Source organism: Solanum lycopersicum, chromosome 7 (genome assembly GCF_036512215.1).
Source record: "Solanum lycopersicum chromosome 7, SLM_r2.1".
Classification (NCBI taxonomy): domain Eukaryota; kingdom Viridiplantae; phylum Streptophyta; class Magnoliopsida; order Solanales; family Solanaceae; genus Solanum; species Solanum lycopersicum.
The window spans coordinates 70189030-70211617 of record NC_090806.1 but is presented as its reverse complement, the minus strand read 5'-3'; the positions used below and the strand labels follow the sequence as shown (position 1 = coordinate 70211617).

At 32.0% G+C, this 22588-nt stretch overlaps 3 protein-coding genes across 4 annotated transcripts; 1 reads left to right on the top strand and 2 right to left on the bottom strand.

Annotated features, from left to right (window-relative positions):
- Positions 1-1053: 1053 nt before the first annotated feature.
- On the top strand, positions 1054-5316 carry Pic1 (PP2C protein phosphatase Pic1). 2 transcript variants are annotated; one of them, XM_026032187.2, is made up of 5 exons: positions 1054-1660; positions 2534-2942; positions 3755-3872; positions 3992-4215; positions 4378-5275. In XM_026032187.2, the coding sequence occupies exons 2-5, from the start codon at positions 2631-2633 to the stop codon at positions 4918-4920; spliced, it is 1197 nt and encodes a 398-aa protein (XP_025887972.1). In that variant the 5' UTR covers positions 1054-1660; positions 2534-2630; the 3' UTR covers positions 4921-5275. The 2 variants fall into 2 exon arrangements, with proteins under 2 accessions (XP_025887972.1, NP_001361302.1); NM_001374373.1 differs by having other exon boundaries at positions 1063-1660; positions 2565-2942; positions 4378-5316.
- Positions 5317-12897: 7581 nt separating this feature from the next.
- LS (lateral suppressor protein) lies at positions 12898-14626 on the bottom strand. Its single transcript, NM_001247250.1, has one exon. The coding sequence runs from the start codon at positions 14494-14496 to the stop codon at positions 13210-13212; it is 1287 nt and encodes a 428-aa protein (NP_001234179.1). The 5' UTR covers positions 14497-14626; the 3' UTR covers positions 12898-13209.
- Positions 14627-18937: 4311 nt separating this feature from the next.
- LOC778198 (uncharacterized) lies at positions 18938-22588 on the bottom strand. Its single transcript, NM_001247713.2, has 4 exons — positions 22195-22588; positions 21387-21595; positions 20687-20777; positions 18938-20550 (listed from the first exon to the last, which is right to left on the bottom strand). The coding sequence occupies exons 1-4, from the start codon at positions 22414-22416 to the stop codon at positions 19249-19251; spliced, it is 1824 nt and encodes a 607-aa protein (NP_001234642.1). The 5' UTR covers positions 22417-22588; the 3' UTR covers positions 18938-19248.

Sequence of the window (22588 nt, the reverse complement as noted above, 5' to 3'; positions counted from 1 at the left end):
GAATAAGGTAAAAAAAATTACCTTATAATATTACTAGTTCGTTTAATTAAAGGCGATATACATTTTGTTCTTTTTTTTTTTTTAATTTTTCCATGTTCAATGACTACAAAGTTACCTTTTTTTAGGGAACGCTTTACACAAATGTAGGACTTTCTGAGGCGAATTCAAATTTAGTTGGACTTCAATGTGAGTATTGAACACCGGATAGGAAATTCAAAAAAAAAACCTAGAACATCATAATTATTAGAAAAAGGACTAAAAATCAATGTTTTATACTTCTATCTGTCCCTAGTTACTTGTTCACTTTTTTTTAGTTACTTTTAATTACTTGTTTATTTTAATAAATTAAGAAAAAATATTTTTTTTAATCTATTCAAAAAAGATAGAACCTTCTCAAAATCTTAAATTTTTAATTCATTGATTTTATAATTAATAATAGAAGTAAATAGTAAACTCACTATGATAATTATTAATCTCTTAATGAAAATATAAATTCAAATAGACGAGTAATTAGGAACAAGAATATAAAAGCTAGAGTTTTAAAGATGGTTCCAAAGCAAATTGTCAAAGCTCGTGGACAACTTTTAAATTGACATTATTGACCTTAAAGGGAAATGGCGTAGCCGCGTGGGACTTGGGGAGCCGACGTACAATATAGTCAACTTGCAATTGCATTGAATTCAATTCACAGCACACGACCAACGTTATTTAATACGTATAATACAATTAAGTAATTAATTAATCAAAATCGTATAGTTGAATATTTAAAATGACATGCATGGCTTAATTAATTTCTAATTTTTTTATAGTAACACCTAAAATACGGTGAAAAGAATACATAAAATATATTAAGGGAGAATTAAACCTTTAATCCTACTAATGTATGCCATGAAAGTCTGATGCATTGCTAATTCTATTATTTGCCATATTAAATATATGCATAACATAATTAATATCTGCCTAGTATAACCAAACACAAAAATAATAATACACAAATTTAACTCATGTATATTTTTACTTATAAAATAAAAATATAGAGAGATAGTCATAAATTGGAAGCTACTCATCCTCACCTGACTACCATCTTTTCTTTTATTATATCTGAATGAATCTCTCTATCACTTTCTGCCATTATTTTTGCTTGTAATCTTTAGGGTTTTCAGCTTCAATCTTTTGGATCCAGCAATTTGCTTGTTTCAATTTCTCTTTGTTTCAGTATTGAATTCTTCGAGTGTTGTTTCATTTCTTAGTAATTTCATTTTTTTTCTTCTTTGAGTTGAATCTCAGTGAATTCTTGCAGGAGACATATTTGTTTAATTATTCTGAGGTGTTTGATAAATTTCCTCAGAGAGAGAACGCAGATTTTTAAGGGGGAATGGGAATTTGTTACTCTTCAAGTAAAAGCAAGAGCGATGATGGGTTGTGGGATGGTAAGAATGACAGCAGAAGGTTTGATTACAAGTTGAAGAAGAACAGTTATAGTGGCGATTTCAGCTCATTTTTAAGCAAGTTAAGTGGTGTTGGTGGAGGAGGGGGTGAGGACAAGGGGCTGCATCATATTCCCGGAAGGATTTTGGGGAATGGAGCCACCTCCCGTGCTTGCCTACACACTCAGCAAGGGAAAAAAGGAACGAATCAAGATGCCATGATCATTTGGGAGGTCCTCAATTCTCTGTTTCTTCAATTATTTTTTTGTGTTTTTCTGCTTATGTCACGAGCTACCAAATCATCAATCTTTTTGTGCGTATGGGAGCTTAAATTTCTAAAAATTGAACCTTCTCATTATCTGTGAATAGCTGGTTCCATGAAGAGGGTTGTCGATAGGTTGATGGCGGGTCTGCAATGAATCATCTCAATCTTGTGTTTTCTCTGCGTTGAATGCCTCTATGTTGTATAAGTAACCAAATCCTCAATTATTTTGTGCTTATATAGGAGCTTAGATATCTAAAAATTGAACCTTTTAATTATCTATCACATAGGCGGTTCCAAGGCCCGACAAAAGAGGGGGGTTGTAGTGGATTGATGTCCTGTGTGCAAGTTGGATTATGAATCATCCGAATTTTGTGTTTTCTTCCTTTTGGTTTTCTTTGCATTGAATGTCTCTTATGTCAAATGAGTAACCAAATCCTCAATCATTTTGTGCATGTAGGAGCATTGATATCTAAAAATTGAACCTTTTAATTCTCTATCACATAGCCAGTTCTGCGGACTGGTAAATGAGGAGGGTTTGTGGTAGGTTGATGGCCGGTATAAGTTTAGTTATTAATCATGTAAGGTTTGAGTGTGTAGAATGATGTCTACTTATGCATAGAAGTCATATATATGATCCTTTCAACCATCAATTATGGTAGATGGACTGTCAAAATAACCTACGTAGCTCTTGTTTCTGAAGCTTCCTTCACCCAATTAACTATTCCAGTTTTGCATCAAAATTTTTGAGTCCTATGGAAGTGTAGTTATTGTATACTTAAATTTCATTAAGTCCATTACTTGTCAAAACAAAGAGTTAATTTGTTCTTATCTATTGGGTCAGTTTATGACTTGGTTGGAATTTTCTACAATAGAATTTTTGCTCGCGAAGTGATACGATCTTTTGCGGAGTATTTGATGGACACGGTCCCTATGGCCATATGGTGGCAAGGAAAGTTCGAGATACTCTTCCGTTTCTCCTGTGTTCAGAGTGGCAAGTTAAATCCGGTGGTGATCAAAGTAATACTTCTGAGACAGGAAATACCAACGGAGGTTCACATCTTGATGATGTCTTGGATGATGATTTGATTGAAGCTATGGAAGCTGAGAACAATGAAAAGTTCCCAGAAATACATCTTCCCCTTAAAAGATCAATGTTAAAAGCTTTCCGGTCGATGGATAAAGAACTCAAGTTGCACCCTTCTATTGATTGTTTCTGTAGTGGATCAACTGCTGTTTCCTTGGTGATGCAGGTAATAATTTAGCTAATTTTTTTTTGTATAAACGAGGTTTATTTTCCTAAATCCTAATGTTTCAGAAAAAAAAAATTTGGGTACTTACTGATAATTTTTTTTTAATTAATATTTGGGTGCTTATAAATGGGTAATACTGTAATTATAGTAGCAAATTAGTGAGCTACTTTTTCTTATAGCCAATAAGTTCCCAAGGACCAGTGATGCAGGGTCCGAGTACATGACATGCGCCTAACACAAAACATCACACGCCACATGCTTACCCCTAGATCAAATCCCCGGAGGCAATAAATGAGCTATTTTTGAATTGCCAGTCATTGGCTAGTCATTGTCTTTGCTTTTGAAGGATTATCACTTTTGATGTCCTTGACTACTACATGGGTTACATCAAACATGAAAACCTGATACAGTTCATTTATGTATTGTATAAAATCCATTCAAATAATAAAATTTTGTGCATCCGAGTTCTCTACTGACTGCCCTCTCAATCTACTGGATGTTTTGTAATAAATTTGTCTTCTTCTGGTAGTTAACTCAATTTAGCAAGTTATCTTCTTGTTCTAAAATATTTTATTTAATAGTTAGACTTAAAACAGTTCCCTTAGTACTTCTCACTTGACTGGTACATGATCTTGAAGCATACTAGTTGACTTACCAAAAAAAAGGGAAAGAAACATACTAGTTGTAGAAAATAATCAAGTCTGAGTGGGAGGGGTTTAATATGAGTCTGCCACATATTTGGTTATTCTAGCTCTTTTATAATTTCTTAGCATTCCACAAGCATTTTAACTGATCTTTTTGTGGTGTCTCAGGGCCAGGATATAATTGTTGGCAATGTTGGTGACTCAAGAGCAGTATTGGCAACTAGAGATAAAGACAACTATTTAATGGCTGTACAGTTGACAGTAGATTTGAAGCCTAATCTTCCAAGTCTCTCTCTCTCTTCTTGATTCTATACATTACACCGAGAAGCTACAATGTAATTGTCTCTTTTTTTTTTTTTTGAAGAAAGTGTTTAAATTTATTTTTTCAATTGTTTTGTCTTGTAGGAGAAGCTGCTAGAATACATAAATACAAAGGCAGGGTTTTTGCATTGCAAGATGAGCCAGAGGTTGCGCGTGTATGGTTGCCGAACAGTGACTCTCCTGGCTTGGCAATGGCCAGAGCATTTGGTGATTTTTGTCTCAAGGATTTTGGGTTAATTTCTGTCCCTGATGTGTATTACCACCGCATAACTGATAGGAACGAATTTGTTGTTCTAGCAACTGATGGGGTACTTATTTCACCAAACATTATTTCACTACAAAAAGAAAATTCTATATCATCTCTACGTAAACAGAGTCTAAATTTCACCTTCTTTCTGACTTGGCTTAATCTGTTTCCATTTGTCAATACTTAGATTTGTCTCATGATGTAATTTCTTCGTTCTTTGTAGGTTTGGGATGTACTTTCTAATAAGGAAGCCGTGGATATTGTGGCCTCCGCACCAAGTCGCGCAACAGCTGCCCGAGCTCTTGTTGACTGTGCGACAAGAGCTTGGAGGCTGAAGTACCCGACATCAAAAACTGATGATTGTGCTGTAGTATGCCTTTTCCTGGACCGTGTACCTGCACCTGATTCTGTAGTCACAGCGAGGCAACATGATTTGACAAAGGCTCCTGAAGTGGAAATAAAGACGATTATTACTGATGGCAACCTTGAAAGTGCAGATAGTAATGCTACTCATATTGCAGTTCGTGAACATTCAGTTACTACAATAGACGCCAGTGAGATAGTTCCTGTTGACGAATCAATAGAAGAACAGCTAGCGGATAAGGGTCTTGGACATTCTAAGAGAAGCCTAGCCGAGTGCCTTTCAACTGCAGAAGATCAGGAATGGTCAGCCCTCGAGGGAGTAACCAGGGTTAATAGCCTTCTTAGTCTTCCTAGATTTATGTCTGGTGACAAAAAATCAGCCAGTCGGAGGAAATGGTTGTAAGACATCAAGGCATGATACCTCAAGGGCCAAGGCTAATGTAAGTGCTTTGTATTAGCTGTTCTTCTCAAAGATTCTGTAAATCAAAACACTGTAGCAGCAGTAGTAGTATAAAAGACTAAGTGCTGGATCATTGCCTGGAATGTAAAACAGCCTGTGCTTGATGACTATCCAAATTGGCAATGCTTTTTGGTAGAATATTTATGATTGATGAGAACAACGCGAGGCCTCAGACAGAAATAGTAACATTTTCTTGTGCTGTGTAGTATTTTACTTTCATGTCCAAGATGGAATCCCCTCTGGTGCATGTTTTGAATGTTTTTTTAATATTGCTAAACTATGAAGTTTTGTGTTTTAACTTTTTAAGTTCTATCAAATATTTTTGGTCTGTTTCCCTTGCGAAATTCTTTCAGGGTGGTGTGGGCCAAAACTTTTTGTCTGGCTCACCAAAGCCCAATTGTCAAATTTGTAATAAACCATAATGGATGGTATAATCTGAGCATCTTTTCTCAAATAGTCAAGATGTGATATATATTTTGTAAATCCATGATTCAATATTGGATGGAAATGAAAGAAAAGATTCATATAATCAAATGAAACGTGATAACATAACTTGTAGTACCTAAAATTCAACATAATTGCAGAATAAATTGTAAAACAGAATCAAGGTTCCCAAGAACACCAGAAAGCAGAAAGATTCTCAATATTATTGGAAAAGGGTGGACTTTCAAGTGTGTCAAATCACCCCAATTACAATTTACATGTGAGGAAAGTAAAATTCCAAGAATTGGCAGCTTTTTTATGCTTGCACTCCAACTTAAAACTACACTTGCCCAAGTTGCTATGTTGCAGTGCGAGTAGGGACATATTAAATACAAAATAAAACCAAAAATACTTCTTTTTTTCTTGTCAAAGACAGCAATATGGTGGAATTGCAAAGAGGATATGATATTTTTATTTTTTTTTATGTTTTGTTGTACAATTTATTAGAATAAAATAAGTAAAAAAAGCAAGAAAAAGATGAGAGTGCATTTTCTATCTAGTAATAAAGTCTTTTAGACTTGGGAATGATATACTATTACTGAATATCTCTGCATCTTTCACTATCAATTTTTTTTCTTGGCCGTTAGCTATGGTTTCTATGAATCTGAATTATGAAATTGAAAAAAGATAACATAAGCGGAAAAGAATATTTATCTAGAAAATTGTTAACAAACGTTATTTAATTTGATTTTGTATTTTTATTGTTTTGAGCATTTCTTTCTAACTCATTCAAAATTCATAAAGTTTAAATTCTCGACTTTGTTGTCGCGGAGGGGGCATTTCGGATTGCTTTAACTTATAGAGCACGCCCATATCCATTGAACCATTTGGGCATGTCCCTATATATACACGATGACACCCCTATTTACCCTGTAGCCCTATATACAAAAATAGGCCATAAATGCAAAGTGAAAATAAATGCATTTTACTCACAACAACTCTGAATATCCATTCTGCTACTAATGTTTCCTCAAATGGACCAAATCCTATACACTTTAACTTTTTGCTCCAATTTGTCTTTACTCAAATTAATAATAATAGAGGATGTTTAGGCAAAGTGCTTCTAAGTTAAAATAATAATAATAATCTTTTCTCTGATCCTGTTAATACGTCGTCCTTAGTAAAATAAATGGCATTTCATAAAATCAAATATTTTAGCATTGACAATATGAATTTGACCAACATAGAATAACTAAATTATTAATATATCTTCATTGATGATCAATTAACTTGATCCAAATAAATTGATTTATGTTCATTTATTAAAAACTTATCTTCAAGAAAACACTAAATAAGAATAAAATGATAAACTTATCTAATCTCTTAAGGAACGTGAAATCTAAAATAATGATATATATATATATATATATATATATATATATATATATAGGAATGGAGGGAATGTAAACACATGATTTCAAAAGTTATAAACATTATTTTTGAATTTAGTAAATATTTTAAGATCTTTTATGCCTAATATATTTTGTAACTTACAAAATATTCTTCCTAAATGATCTTAGATTTATATTTATTATAAATAGTTTTAAGGATATTTAAATTACTTTATTATCATCTTTCCACTTTATGTGAGAAGTTAAAGTTATAAATATTGTTAATATAAGAAATTTTTATATCATAAGAATATTAGAAAGCAGCTTTATAATACAGAAATATAATCAAATTTTAATATAAGTATCGAAGAATATTGAACGAAAAAAACAAATAAATAAAATTGAATGATCATCACTCATCATGAATTTTTGGGGTGGGGGTGGGGGGTTGCTTGCAGTTGGGGGTGGCTCAAGGATCTATCACGTCGAAAATGAAACCATACGTGAAGGAATGATTGATTTGGCTTACATGTCATTCATCTGCTCATCTATCAACTATATATATTTGTATTTATTACTAATTTACTATATATATATAGATATTAAAATTTCTCTTGTATGGCAATTTGATATGAACTATCGATTTGTGATTCAGTTTCACTACACCCCAAACCCTTTTTTCACTTTACAAAATTATGTAACGCTCAGCAACTGAAATAATATACAAACCATTTTCCTGCCGTTCATGATTGAATTATATGACTCCATTCCATCCAATTTATTACATTATATTGTAGACATTAAAATTTTATGGGACTCTACAACAAGTATTTTATTCAAATTAAAACTCTAGAAGATGTGTTCAGTTTCAGAGCTTATTTAATGCTAAGCATCAGTTTATGCCTATATAAATGATACTAAATTCTCTTAAAAGACCTTTCGAAAGTTCCATAAAGAGATCAAAATCTCGAATATTGGCAAATTGATGGGACATGCCTATATAAAGGGTACTAAATTTTTTTGAGATCTCGAATATTTTGCAAATTGATGGGATATTTATATAGGGAGGTCAAACTAAATCAACCTAGTTCGAGAAACACACCACTAATGACCCTCGAATCATGGATAAATCTTAAGGGAGAACATAATTTTTATCTGTCACTTTAAAATTTGTTACAAACAGACATTTTTTTATTTTGAGAATCAAATGAATATCTTTTAACCATATGTCTTATAAATATATTTGAATTGTCAATATGATTTGTAAAAGTATGAAACATACGAGCTTTCTTTCTTTACACAAGTTCCACGACAACTATAAGGAAGAATCTTTTTCACAAGGCATTAGTCCAAATAATAATATTAACTTTGGTATGTGCAAGCTCGCTCACATTATTTACGTCAAGTTCATGAAGAAAGGTTGCTAATAATTAACATAAAATTTGTCAATTTTATGATGAAGGCTCATAATGTTAGACGTCATTGATCCAATCCAAAAAAAAATTGGTGGAAAACTATATGAAAAATCTTTAGGGAAGCATCCAACCTAGAGGTGGAGCTTTGATTCAAACACTATATTTCGATTTGTATTATTTACATTAGTTAGATGTATGAATATCGTAATATATATATATATATATATGTTGAATTGTTTTAACTAGATGTTCGCATTTAGTTGTTTCTTTAATAATCTCAAAGGTTTGACTTTTGATGCAGAATGAATTTAGACGTATGAGAGAATTAATGCTAATTGGGATTAAGTTATTATTATAATAAAAATAAAACTTGAATGAATATTTTATATTCCCATAATTTGCACAATAACCCGTGGATTTAGGGGGAGACTGTCCCCATGTTTTCGATATTCTGAAGTCCACAAAAACATTAATTTAAATTGTCATTAAGTACTGTTACAATATAATACTATATCCTAAAACCAAAAAAATATAATACTCCAATGTTTATGGTTAGTCCCTAAAGAGTATCCAATTAAATAAAACTAATATAAACTACTAGTACTTAATAGTATTTCTAGTTTGATACTACGAATATTTTTCGAACTGCTGCGGCAATTTTCCTAATTAGAAATATGATATAAATATAAAATACTTCTATATTAAACAATATATATCATTTCCTTTTTAATCAAAAGGCCACCAAACAAAAACAACAGTACATTGAAGAGGACATAAACAATATTAATCGTGATTATATTTAAATATATACTTATTTTTACCTAGATTAAAATTAAAATTTTATGTATATGTGTTATCTGCAGACTCTCTTTATTAATTTTTTATGTGTTACAATAAAAAAAAGAGAGAGAAAGATTTACAAAATATTACTATTACATAAATTGAAACGGTAAAAATAATACAATAAATTTCGCAAATGCAATGATGTTTAATGACAAAAGAGAATCTATCAACACTTTATTAAAACCATAATATATATTTGATATTGACACATTAATTTTGTACGTCTCATGAGGTGTTGAAATGGTGTTAATTTGACTAAAATAAGCTAATGTTGATAAGTTGATATACCCATTATGCCTATTAAATAATATATTGATAAAAGGACTTAGTTGTGGGAGCATTAATTAAGCATTATTGTGGGATTTGATGATGGGAAAGGCAACACAAAAAGAAATGTGGGAAGATGCTCCCATTTGCATAATTTGTAGTAATAAGTATATCCTTTTTGTTTCTTTAGTTTCTTCTTTATCAAAAAGCCATAGAGCATAATATTAACAAGTGACAAATGAATTAAATACTTTATATTATAAAAAGTAGTAATTTAAATAGTAGTATATGACAAGATCGGAGTCGTAAGATTCCATAAGGATGTCATTCATTAGTTTAATTTTATATTAATTAATAATAATTAATTAAAAGTAGTTATCTTGAGATAGGAACAAAAAGCACGAATTGCAGGATATGCTATTATTATTAGAGGAAACACAATTCTTGGATTTTACACCTTTCTTTTCTACATTGCCTCCAACCCCACAAACCTCTTTACCTAGATTCCTTTCTTCCAACCTATTAACGAGTTCAAATCGTAAAATCAATTACTAATATTATATTACCATAATTTTTCTTTGATTTCATATATAAAAACGACATGTTTAATTCATTGATATATCTCTTTTCTATTTCGGTCAACTAAACAATATATATATATATATATATGATTAGTATAAATAAATATTTTTCTACATTGCCCCTAACGCCACAACCTCAGCTTTACCTAGATTCTTTTGCATAACCACTCCTATATCTTTTTATTTATATTAGGTCAATGCAAAAACCACTCATAACTAGAATCAAGCAATGTATTAATTGAGTCTAAGTTACACTAGTTTTTCAATTACTATTGGACATAAAATTTAAGAAATGAAATGAAGATTCTTCAATTTTATATATCAATATTTCTTAGAAAATTTAAATTGATACTCAAAAAAGTTTATGATATCAAATACAAACTTATGAGATTATTTGTCTACCTATATGATCGTGCATGTATTCAAGATCCTAATTAGAGATTTGAGTATATATAGATATCCTAAACATGAGAGTTATGAAGCAATATCAAATTTTAGTGTTAGTCGATGAAAATGAAAAACATCCAAGTAGTAATAATCATCGATAATGTTACTTAATATGATATATCCCTTAACCTTTAGTAATTAGATCTAGTTGAGCAAGTAGGGGACATTTTCCTTTTTCGTAAGTTTTACCTAACATAAATTCATATTAGTCGAAATTACAAAATAAGTGAGACCTAAAGTTGTAGTAACATTTACAAATCTAATAAGAATCCATAAACTTAAAAGAGATCAGCATACCAAAGAAAAAAGAGTAATGTAGGGTACCAAGAAAGATAAAAATAAAAAAACAAAGGGTAAGATAGAAACCTAGCAGACTAGGACCTAGGTTAAATATATTAACCAATAATAATATGCTTCTCTAAAAAGACATTGATGGGAACCTAAATTTTTAAAAAAGAGTTGGGAATTTTCAGAGTTAGATTATACAAGCATTCTCTTCTCTAGATCAGACACAACAGAGAAGAAAAGATAGATGGATGGATGGATGGATGGAAGCACAGTTGACGTAAGTTGCATAATTTTCCCCATGCTTGCACCATCTTATCAACCATATGTATGATGCATCCATCCATCACTTTACAATACAACACCCCACAACCCTCCGAAATCATTACTATCTCCGTTAAGAAATATTTGTCATGTTGCGCTTATCGAAATTTAATTTGATGAATTTTCAAAGATAAATTAGATCACATTAATTTGATATATTAAGTAAAATAATTAGATATTCTAAAATTATATGAAAAGTAATATAAATTACAATTTTAATTTCTCTGTCTTACCTTCTTTTTTAGTACAGTGGAAAAGAAAGTCTCTTTTCTTCTTTGGAAACTCCGTTATAACTTTTCATATTACATATTTAAGACAACAATGTTGAAAAACATTCTGATAAAAAATTTATATATATCAAATCTTTAGTTAAACACCACAAAATTCAAATCATCGTTTTACAGTATATTAAAACCACAAGTACTCCACTTATAGAATTACACCAACTATATATATATATATATATATATATTGCATCTGAACTTTATTTTTTTGTTAAAATTCGCTTATACATAATCAAACACCTTCATATAAACCATAACAACAAAAGTAATACTTATTCTGAAAACACTATCATCAACACACAAGCAAACAAAGGATTTATGCAGAGAAAAATAGAAGCTCTTAATTAATATTCTTGTTATGATCATGAATTGATAAAAAAAAAGGTGTACAGTAAAGTAAAGTTTCTCTTGCGTGAATTGGTGTCAATACATCAACTATTAGTAACCATCTTATCAACCTGTCAAATACATCACCTACTACTCCCTTAGCCATTAAAATTTAAAAATAAAAACCCTCTTCCTTCTTTTCACTACTCAAACAAAAATTAAAACTTTCTTTTCTTGCCTACCAATATACAGTGCTTTTCAGTTTATCATCTCCTCTATGCTTATTGACCTAAAAACCATAAGGATATGTCTAACCTTTACATCAAATCACCACTGATTAGTATGATCATACAAGGCATGGTATAAAGAGAAACTTAATCACCTCTCATAGATTTTCAAGTTGAAACTTTGAAACTTGAAGTTTTAGTTGTGTAAAATTTCTTCCAGAAACTTGTCTGATTCAGTTTCTGGAAACTTGAAAATATATTTGAAGTAAATTTTCATCTAAAAAATTTATGAAAAAATGATAGCTTAAAAAGATGTAAAAAGTTTAAATTAAAAGAGAGGTGGTCCTAGGGATAAACACTAGACACGAGAGAGATCCCATTGTAGGGGGGTGGGGGGCAAAGTGGGTAACAAGAATAACCCTATTTTGACAACTTTGATGGTTTTGTTGAGGGGACAATTGGGCACAATTTAGGGCAATTGATTATGGTCCTATTTCAAAGACACAAAACAATAACAACAATTCTCATGCATGTTCAAGAATCTCATCCTCCCCCTTCTTCCATTAAAAAAAAATAAAAACTCATATATATATATATAAGAAATTTTAGGGAAAGGACAATAGTGGTAATGGGGTATACAACTTTTTTTTTTTTTGATTTCTCAGATGATTAATCAATTAATAGTGTTATCGTATCTCAAAAGAAATCAATTGTTTTCGACAAAGAAAATGACTTTCTTGTTGGCCCCCATATCTTTTTCCAAATGTGACCACTTTCCATTAATACCAGAAATCTTTTGTAAAGTAAAATAAGAAAATGCAACAAGATAAAGACTTTGATAAGGAATCATATACAATAAAATAAAATTAAAATGTTCTCTATAGTCTACAACTAAAGTACTAAAATGAAAAGGTGAAGCATGATTAGCATTATAAAGTGAAAGATAATGAAACTATCCACCATTACTAATACAAACAAACAATATGGTAGGGTTAATTAACACCTTTAATTGGAATATACATCATTTTCCCACTCCAAAGTGCCACTTACCTAACAATTTGGTAATAACATGAGAATCTTTCATCATCAACAACAACAACAACAAATAATTAAAAATAAAAATAAGTTGATCAAGATCTTGCGTTATACAAAGACTAGTTAACTTAAATACTATATATCATCAACCTAGTCCTCTATGTTAAAAATTTTAAAACATTCATATCAATAAGTAAAACAAAAAAAACATGAAATTTCAATACCTCTTCAATATTGTTCTTCACCATGCAAATTTCTACTACTACAACTTCATTAGAAAATCTGGTTATTTAGGGTTTTCACTCCACGCGTTTTCTTCAGATCCCTCCTAAACTATCAGTAGTCTTAATTACCCTCTGAAGTTGGCTATTTGATAGTTTTTCTCAACGCCAAGACGAGATGGAGAAAAGGGGTTGATTTTGCCAACCTAAGAAGAAAGAATTACTCGAAACTCCGAGTTGATAGCCTTCAGAAGGATAATGAAGTCTCAAAAGAAGCTTAGCTTGTGATAATGCAAAAGGGCTTAAAGCAACATTACTAAATCCACAACTCCTCAACATAACTTCCCATGATCTAAACCTTTCATGTCTTTCTTTCCTTTTATCTCCTTCCATCGCAACGATATCAACAATCTCTCTCCCAAACCACACTTGTTCAACTGTCATCCTCTCTCGACTACCCGGTGGCAATGTAGCTTCCAGTGAATCAAACACAGCTGTATAATAATCCAACGCCTCGATGAATCTTTGTAAAAAAAGAGGATGGTTATGATTTGCTTCCTTCTCCGCGATTGTAACAATTTTAGGGTTCATTGACTTAACCCTATGCAAAAAAATCCTTAACTTTTCGCGGTCTTTTAAAAGGCGGTGGAGGTAGAAAACACAGTTGATAGCTAGGGTTTCATCAGGGAGTAGTACAATGGAGGAAATAATAGAAGGATCTTCATCGTGATCGTGGTTATTATTGGCTATATAAAGAGGATGGAATTGAAATCTCAACCCTAATGAGTGAGCAAATTTAGCTAAACGATCACCTGTTCTACGAAGGGTATCAAGGTCATTTCCAGTACCGGTGATTCGAAGAGTGGGAGCAGGGTAACGATCAGCTAGTGCTTGCATTAACGGTGGCCATTGAACCCCGTGATTAATGTCGAAATCAACGATGTGGATTGCTTGATGATTACCGTTAATCGCTTCTAAAATCGCTTGATTAGCGGTTAATTGAGTAAACCTTATGAAAGGGGTAACTTGGTTTAGAGATAGATATGATGATTGAATTAGAGCTAATGATGACGAAGAAGAAGAATCAGTTGGAGTTGTTTCAACAGGTGTCATGAAATGATTGGTGGTTGACGATATATAGCGGTTGAGACGAAGGGAAAGTGCGCGAGTAAATTGATGGACTAACCGTTCAGTTGAATCACCAAAAGGAGATGAGTTAGTTGATAATATAGTAAGGAGTCTTTTCGCGGCCGAGAAATCGGACTGCGAAATCAACTCCGCACAGCTAATGAGTAGCTGGCGGATTTGAATAGCTGGTGAGGTAGTGATGGTGGTGGTGGTGATAGTTGTAGCAGTAGCGGTGAATCTACGCTGTTGATGATGATCAGAAGATTCTTCATCATGATGAGGGTGAGATTGAGATGATGAAGAACCAAAGGATCCTAACATATCATTCAATTTAACAACACTATTTCAGGTGAAAGTGAAAACCCTAGAGAGAGAAAGAATATGCTTATGAAAAGAGAAATAAAGGAGAGAGAGAAAGGAAAAAAAGGGGACCTGGGGGGAAGGACAGAGGGGGGTTCAATGATGGAGGAGGGGAAATTTATGGTTTTAGCATCTGAAAAAATTATGTTGATCGTACTCTTCAAAAATATAGTCGCCTTGACGTTTTGATTTCTTTTAAAAGATTTAATAGACATCTCAATAATATTTTTGAAGAATTCAAATAATATAAACGGAAACTAATATAGAGTTGGCTTGAGTGGGAAATTACAAAAATGATATAAAAACTATACTCTAAAGAATCGTTTGATTGGTGGGATAACATAGATAAGAATATTTCATAAAATTATATCCATCTTGTGTGATGTCATTTAATTTTTATTAAAATAATAGGAGAAAGATCATTCTAAAACTAAATACTACACACTATTAAACATAAGATAAATGATCTTATAAAATATCCTGAAATTATTACTCCATATATATATCTTTGTTCCACTAACCAAATGAAGGATGTACAAACAAGAGACACTATGTTAAGGAAGAGTAAATTCTGAGTTGTATGATTTTGTGACAGAACTAATTAAGGTTAATTATAATAAAGTACAAATAAGGAAATGATTCTTTTAGACGAGTATAATCTGAGATGAGGAAATCTAGCAGAATAATTAGTACTACAAAAGCTACTTAAACATTTCCGTTAAGTTAATAGCAACAAAAACTAAAAAGTAGCTTTTGTTTTTGTACTTAAGATGCCAATTAGGTTGATAATGACTTGATTCTGATAGAATATCCATTTTGTTGACCATATATATTATGTGTGGTTTGTCTGTATGAAATTCCACGTTATTAGTCAGCATATATTTATAATATGCTTAATTAATTCTTAACTTTTTTGAAAAACATATAATAAATTAAAGACAGCTAAAGGGGGATTGATTATATTAAATTAGGGCAATTCTCTCAAAATATCGCATCCAAATAGGAATTTTCTAAAACCACTTTAATTTTAAAACGGAATGATACGATTGGGATCAACGAAACAACCTACAATTGTATATAGAAAAATTATTTTTAAAAAGAGTGTTGGTATTTATCGGAAACAATTTGTTTATTTTTGAGAGAGATAAGTTTTTGTATATTCTATGTATCCTCCCAGATTCTCATTTTATGAGATTATATTGAGTATGTAGTTATTGTTGTTCAAGAATAGAGAAAGTGTGTGTCTCCTATTCTATTAAACTCCAAAAATTAGACTATACGATATATTGTCTAAAATCATATTATACTTAGGAGATAACAATTCATTCCTTCAGCTTACGTAAAACACTTAATATTTTCCCTCTTGCACACCCAATCTATGGTTTTGATGTTTAAACAAACATAACATGATGGATTGTCCAACATACGAAACTCATAATCAAATTATTTCTCAAGATCAGGCAAAAATAGATTTTGAACTCTGTTTAATTTGCTATAAGTTAAAAAATGTGTCAAACTCTGATATCATATTAAAATTTATATTTAAAGTTAATTTATGACTTTTTCAATCGATTCCTTTGTGTGGGAAAGTAAAGGAAATGAAGTGGAAAAGTTGTCAAATGACAGTACCACCTAACAACAACAAATACACGCAAAGCCTTAAATATGTCGAAAACTTTACACACCACACGTAGTATACAAAAAAAAATAAAATATATATATATATATATATATATATATATATATATATATATATATATATATATATATATATATAATGTTACACTAGGTGAGTAGCAAACCCCCCCCCCTCTACCACCCCACCCCCACCACCAAAGAAGAATAATATAATTTCCTAGTTTGTCTCTATTTATTTTTCTTGGATACGACTTTAGTGGCTTTTCATTTCTCTTTTTGATGATAATAAGATATATGCAAAATGTGGCTGCCTTACCACGTGGGGTTTAGGAACAATCCCAAGCAAAGTTAATATACCAGCAAAATTTTACGAATTCAGAAGTAAATATCTGTATTAATAAAATAATTCTTTGTTTATATAAGGTAATTATTTGATAAAATTGTGTTAATCAATATGTGTTGAATAAAAGTGACTATAAATCCACCCCTCCTCAAACTTCCAAGTCAAAAACCTAAAATAGGAAAAATAATATTGCTATTCTCATATTAATTATTTTTCACTTTCTTCAAACTTATCGATGATCGATCTTGCTCATTTTTCCAATCACATTCGTAGACAGATATAGTTGGTAATCAATGAATTCTCACGAATTTAAATTAAGTGGAAATCGTAATACTAAAAAAATATAAATTTTTTAATCTTTTTAGTTACGATCAGAAATCGAAATCGGTATGAGATGAAGTATGAATAAAGTAACAATATCTGATTGTGGTAAGTTGCACGTGAACTTTGTAAGAATAATTCATGTCCTCAGCATCGTTATCTACTTTAAAAAGTAGTGAAATGAGATTTTGTAGTCGTGGGGTTAAGAGATCACACACAGAAATATATATACTTTAGTACGTACACAAAATATTGGCATAACACATATATTGGATTCTATACTTGGTTTTAAATTTTAATTTTGATCTTCAACTTTCATAATGCATAAGCAGACACCTTAACATCCAATTTTTAAATAAATAGACACATGAGTCCTACATGGCACAAACCACGTAGGACAAAAAATGACATGTAGGATGATATGTAGGACATGTGTGTCTATTTATTCAACTTCATACAAGTTTAAGTGTCTACTTGTGTACACCCAAAATTAAAAAGCATAAATATGATGCAAAACCAAGTTTAAGGATATATTTATGTATTATGCCTAAAATATACTCCTAACATAAAAATTCAACCATATAAATCTAAAGCCATAGATTGACTTCTTTCATTCTCTAAAATATCTAACAATTTAATTACTACCTGCTATGTTAACAAAAATATATTTTTGATTACTTTATATCTCAATCATCGAGTGATTTAAATTAAACTTTTATCCTTAATTACCTTCCGGACAAAATTTCAAGTTTAACAAATAGATGAACATAAAAAGAGATGATATTGACTAGAACATCAACAATAAGAGCATCATTTAGATTCATCTACAGTTCAATTCCATTACTCTCTTCGTTTTATTTTATGTCAAGTTATTATTGTTCAATGATAAGTCAAAAAATAATTTTCTCGGACCACAATTTTCTCAATTTTTTATTAATGATTATTTTCATGTAATTAAAAAAAATGAGTACTAACATATGAAAGAGATGGTTGTTGTGTTTCTAACATATTAGAAAAGTGATGGTATATATTATATACCGTGTAAAAGAGTATAATGTATTGATGTCTAAGTTTGATGCCTACAAATGACAAGAGAACAAAAGGGAATATTACAAACTCCCAAATAGTAAGTTAAAAAGAAAAAGTCTCTTTTATTCAATAATGTGCATAACGTCGAGCAGTTCCTTTACAACTTTTGTTCTTATTAGGGTAACCTATATGCACACATGATTTGATTAATCACAGGTATCGAGCACGATATCTCTGATTGTGGCTTCTTCATTTTCATTCTATTTTTTTCTGAACTATTTTGATATATGTTATCCCTTGAACCGGGGTCTTTATTACAACAACTTCTCTTCTTTTCAAATTAGGAGTAATATATTATTTGTAGCGTTATGCTGAATATGTTATTATTGTTGTAGTTGTTCATATGATATATATAGTTGTATCAGACTTCTAATCACTAATAATTAACATTTTGAGGAATACATGTGGCAACATGTTACATAGGATAGATTACGCTATTATTAGGACAACTTGAAAGTAATTTGATAGTATATTATATTAATGACGTAGATAATACCTAAGTATTGATTCAATATCCCTCTCCCACATCAATTGATTTTAGTAGTAACATCGCGGGCTAGACATATATTTCGTATAACAAAAAATAATTATTGTCATGAAGTTTTATAGTTACGAAATCTCAAACGCATGAGACCGAAAGTAGCTATTTATGAGAGAGAAAGGTTTTGATTTTGTAAATTGATTTCTAAGCCCAAAGTTGCATTCTCCTTCCTCCCTTAGGCCCATATGTTTGGTCACTTTGAAAGTAGATGTATTGCTTTCATGCTCTTATTTAATTTCCATTGTAGCTATATCTTTGCTAGTTTAGGAATCACCTTTATGGAATATAGAAATCAAACTAACTTTGTTAATTTTTTTGTTTTGCCTTAGTATGGAAATCAAAGTGCGCTTTGTATAATTGTTCCTTTTTTAACGTTAACTGATTACTAGTTTACGTTCCTTTGTAACCCTGCCATTTTAATTACTATTTGGACTTGAAAATTTGTGATATAAATGTTAGTACTACTTAAATAACAAGTATAAAACTATAATTGATCAATAATCATGGTTCATTTAAAACGGTTTAACAGGGTGTTTGTAATTCAAAAGGTAGAGAGCAAGCACAATAATGCATATGCCTAAACTAGGAGAAAAGGCTATAAAATAAAATAAACAAAAGTCTAGTTCAAGCACAAATAGAGACACAAAAGAGTGGTTGCAGCAAACCCAATATGCATCACCAACTTGTGCTACTCAAAATATGAAATGTTACTAGTATGTAAAAAGGAACTTCGCGTCTCCAGCCTATCTTGATCTGCTCCTCTTACAAAATCCGCCTTCTGTCAATGATGAATAATGATCCGATGAAATTGCCAACCATCATGGCACCCAAATTCACAGCCATCAAAACACACAACCAGCCAGGGTCGCACATTGCATATTGTGGAGAAATCGTCTCTTTTATTGACTAACAGAGTACCTCCAACACCAAGCCAGCGCAAACCACAGAAAGAAGACATTATCCAATCACCAGACAGACCGCGACATTTATAAAGATCAAGCTTTTGCAGTAGACTAACCTTGTGATTTGGTCTATCCAACAACATCTTCACACCAGCATCTGTCACATGAAAGCAGTACCTTAGAGATAAATCAGTTAATGCTTTAGCAGCAGATGCAATGGTAAAGATAGCTGCATCAGTTATTCCGGGCATGCGACTGACATCCAACAATGATAACGTCTTGCCAATTTTTCCTTCAGCACAAAATAAACGCTCAATTCCCTTATCAGTTACTCTCTTACAGCCTCTGATGCACAACTGTGTAATGCCCAAGTTTCCCATACCAAGCAAAGCAAGACCCTTGTCGGTGATATCAGCTTCTGCTAAGTTTAGTTTTGTGAGTGTAGTAACTCTTGATATGACAAAGAGACAGGGGTTTCCAATGCTTCTGCACCCACTTGTGTCAAGTACCTCCAACTTACTCAACAAGGACAAACCTTCCAAAGCTTCACTAGTTAGAAGCCTGCATGATAACAACCTTAATTCAATTAGGGACCTTGCAACTCCTCTCATATTATGAAACGCCAAGTCTGATAATAGACATGAATTCAACACTTCAAGTTTCTTCAGTTTCCGGCATGAGTTCAGAATTGTCGAAAACCCAGCATCAGTAACATTTGCAAACCCACCAAGTTTCACTGATTCCAACCTTCCACAACCTTCAGAAAGAAGGAACATGCCCATATTGTTTACCCTCCTAAATGCAGTGCGATAATTCATACTACTTCGAACAATTGCGAGGGTAATTAGATGCTTGCAGGACTGCACACGCTGCAGTCCAACGTTGGTCAAGTCCTCTATCGTTGGATCCATAAAAGGTCTGTCTTCAAGATCCAGCTCAACCAAAAGAGGAAGAGAATTCACAACTGTCCTGAGAAGACTATCTGATATAACGTCCAAGACAAGAGATAAGCTTTGCAAGTTGAACCAAGGGATATCTCTGATCTTTTCTAACCAATGGACAAATTTGTCTCCCTCCGTTTGCTGTAACTTCAATTTTCTTAAACTCTTGGGCAGAAATAGTTCAAGAGGTCGTATATCAAATACATCAAAGTAGGTCCCTCGGATTTTTATGGACAGCACCTGCAGAAAAGGGGAAAAAAATCATATAACTGACCCTCTAAAGAAGAAACTCTTTGTTTTAAGAGTAATAAGCTTGAAGAGGCACCAGGGACAAATTGAAGAAGAGAAAGGTATGTGAAAGATGAGTATACTTCACCTCTAACAAGGTCAACTTTTGGAGCATTTCTGCAAGTTTGTTCTCGAAAAGTTGTGGATCTTCACTCCCGGCAAATTCAATCAGCAAGGACCTGATTCAGAAAAAGGAAACGAGAAAAAAAGAAAACTTACATTGGAAACAAATCTAGAGATAAATGACAAGATTATACATGTAACATATTGTTGATGTAACCAAAATGGATTTAATTATCCTGTTCCATCATCTGAAGATGGATATATAGAGTGGAATTAAACAATGCCAAGCACAAAAGCTAATACAGTTTGCAATTTTCTATACCCAAACAACCTAAAGAAATTCAGACACCAGGGTCAACAAAGAAAAAAATCAAATTCAGCCGATAGATGAATTGATTCCCAAATTAACAGATCTGCTTAAGATATCGGGGGAAAAATACAAATCAGCTTCAGCAAGTTGTAATGTAATGGCTCAAGTTAACTATTAGAACTAAAAAAAATCCATTTTCTATAGAGAGAATTTCAGGATAACAACATTCTGAACATCCATTAATGGAGGCAATTGATGCCTTCTAAGCCCTGATAAAATGATTGCAACTAGTACCACTTGTATAGTTTTAACATCAACGACAACAATTTATAAAGCAGTGAAGCATCTTATAACAATTACCTATACATGCGAATAGTCAAAAGTAGCAAAAATGAAGTTTGACATAGCAGAATACCTTAAGTTGGGGCACCTTTCTCTAATTGCACTAAGAATATGGTAAGACACTCTGGAACATTTGAGCAAACTCAATTCTTCGATATGTTCACCAAGAATATTGAAAATGGAGGTGCCATTCTTCAGTTGGAGGCAATCAATAGTTAAACTCTTGGCTCCTTGGACCCTACGCGCTACTTGTTCTAGAGTTTCTTCATCCAAATAATGTCCCTGTAAATCAAAGATACTAGTATTAAAATTTCATCCTAGATGTAGAAATTGCATAAGCATAACTAAAGATGGTTAAATGAAAAATCAATTATGCATCAATACGCATTCTCCACATGCATTTTACTCTATTAAGATTCAGGTCAATCTAAATCAACCTGCAATAAACTCAGAATAAATTTTCGCAGTCAAAGCAATCTTAAGATAATCAATCAACTACGTCTACATCCTAAATTAAATGATCTCCTCTACATTTAAGTCATGGAGTTTTAATCCACTCTATTCACACTCATTTCCTTTCGTAATAATCAATCAAGTATATAAAATCCAACAAAAGATTTTAGATAATCTAGGAAGAACATATTTCACTCAACATTAACTCGACATGATTGAATTGAAATTACTATCTTTTGATAACCGCGGTGTCCGGGACAACTTTCGTGCACCAATACATATCACCTCCCACCAGCAACATAAAGCAAGTAACACCTAGTGTTTGTTAATTTGCCAATTTCATATGTATTATACTCAATCAGGCTGCTAATTAACTCATTTTATCTAACTACATCAATAAAATTAGGGCATTCAATTAGGAGACGTACCGAAAGATCGAGAGACGATAGAGAAGTGAAAACTTGTGCGGCGGCGGAACTGAGAGTCTGAGAGACACAAGCGGCGCTGCAGACAGATTCCAAATCCAGTTTTTCCAATATACAACTTATTACATCGACTGGAAATTTATCTATTGACGGCTCAAAAACGTCATCGGAGCTTCCTGCTCCTCCTTCCTCTCCGGTATGGTGTCTCTTGGCAGTTCCGGCCATAGATGAAACATATACCGAAACCTAATTCCACGATTTCCTGCCATTTTTCCAGCAAAAAGTACAAAAAAAATCGATCAATTCATCATTTGCTTCATAAGTTTCCCTATTTTTCATGGCGAATCCGTATAGCGAAATTCAAAAAATATACTCATGTACATACAAATTTTAGATT

Coding starts and splice junctions, on each gene's coding strand:
- Pic1 (NM_001374373.1), top strand. CDS start 1,376: ATGGGAATTTGTTACTCTTCAAGTAAAAGCAAGAGCGATGATGGGTTG. Junction 1,661..2,564: donor ATGCCATGATCATTTGGGAG/GTCCTCAATTCT, acceptor TTTCTACAATAG/AATTTTTGCTCGCGAAGTGA. Junction 3,873..3,991: donor TTTGAAGCCTAATCTTCCAA/GTCTCTCTCTCT, acceptor TTTGTCTTGTAG/GAGAAGCTGCTAGAATACAT.
- LS (NM_001247250.1), bottom strand. CDS start 14,496: ATGTTAGGATCCTTTGGTTCTTCATCATCTCAATCTCACCCTCATCAT.
- LOC778198 (NM_001247713.2), bottom strand. CDS start 22,416: ATGGCCGGAACTGCCAAGAGACACCATACCGGAGAGGAAGGAGGAGCA. Junction 21,596..22,194: donor TATCGTCTCTCGATCTTTCG/GTACGTCTCCTA, acceptor TTTGATTTACAG/GGACATTATTTGGATGAAGA. Junction 20,778..21,386: donor GAAAGGTGCCCCAACTTAAG/GTATTCTGCTAT, acceptor TTTCTGAATCAG/GTCCTTGCTGATTGAATTTG.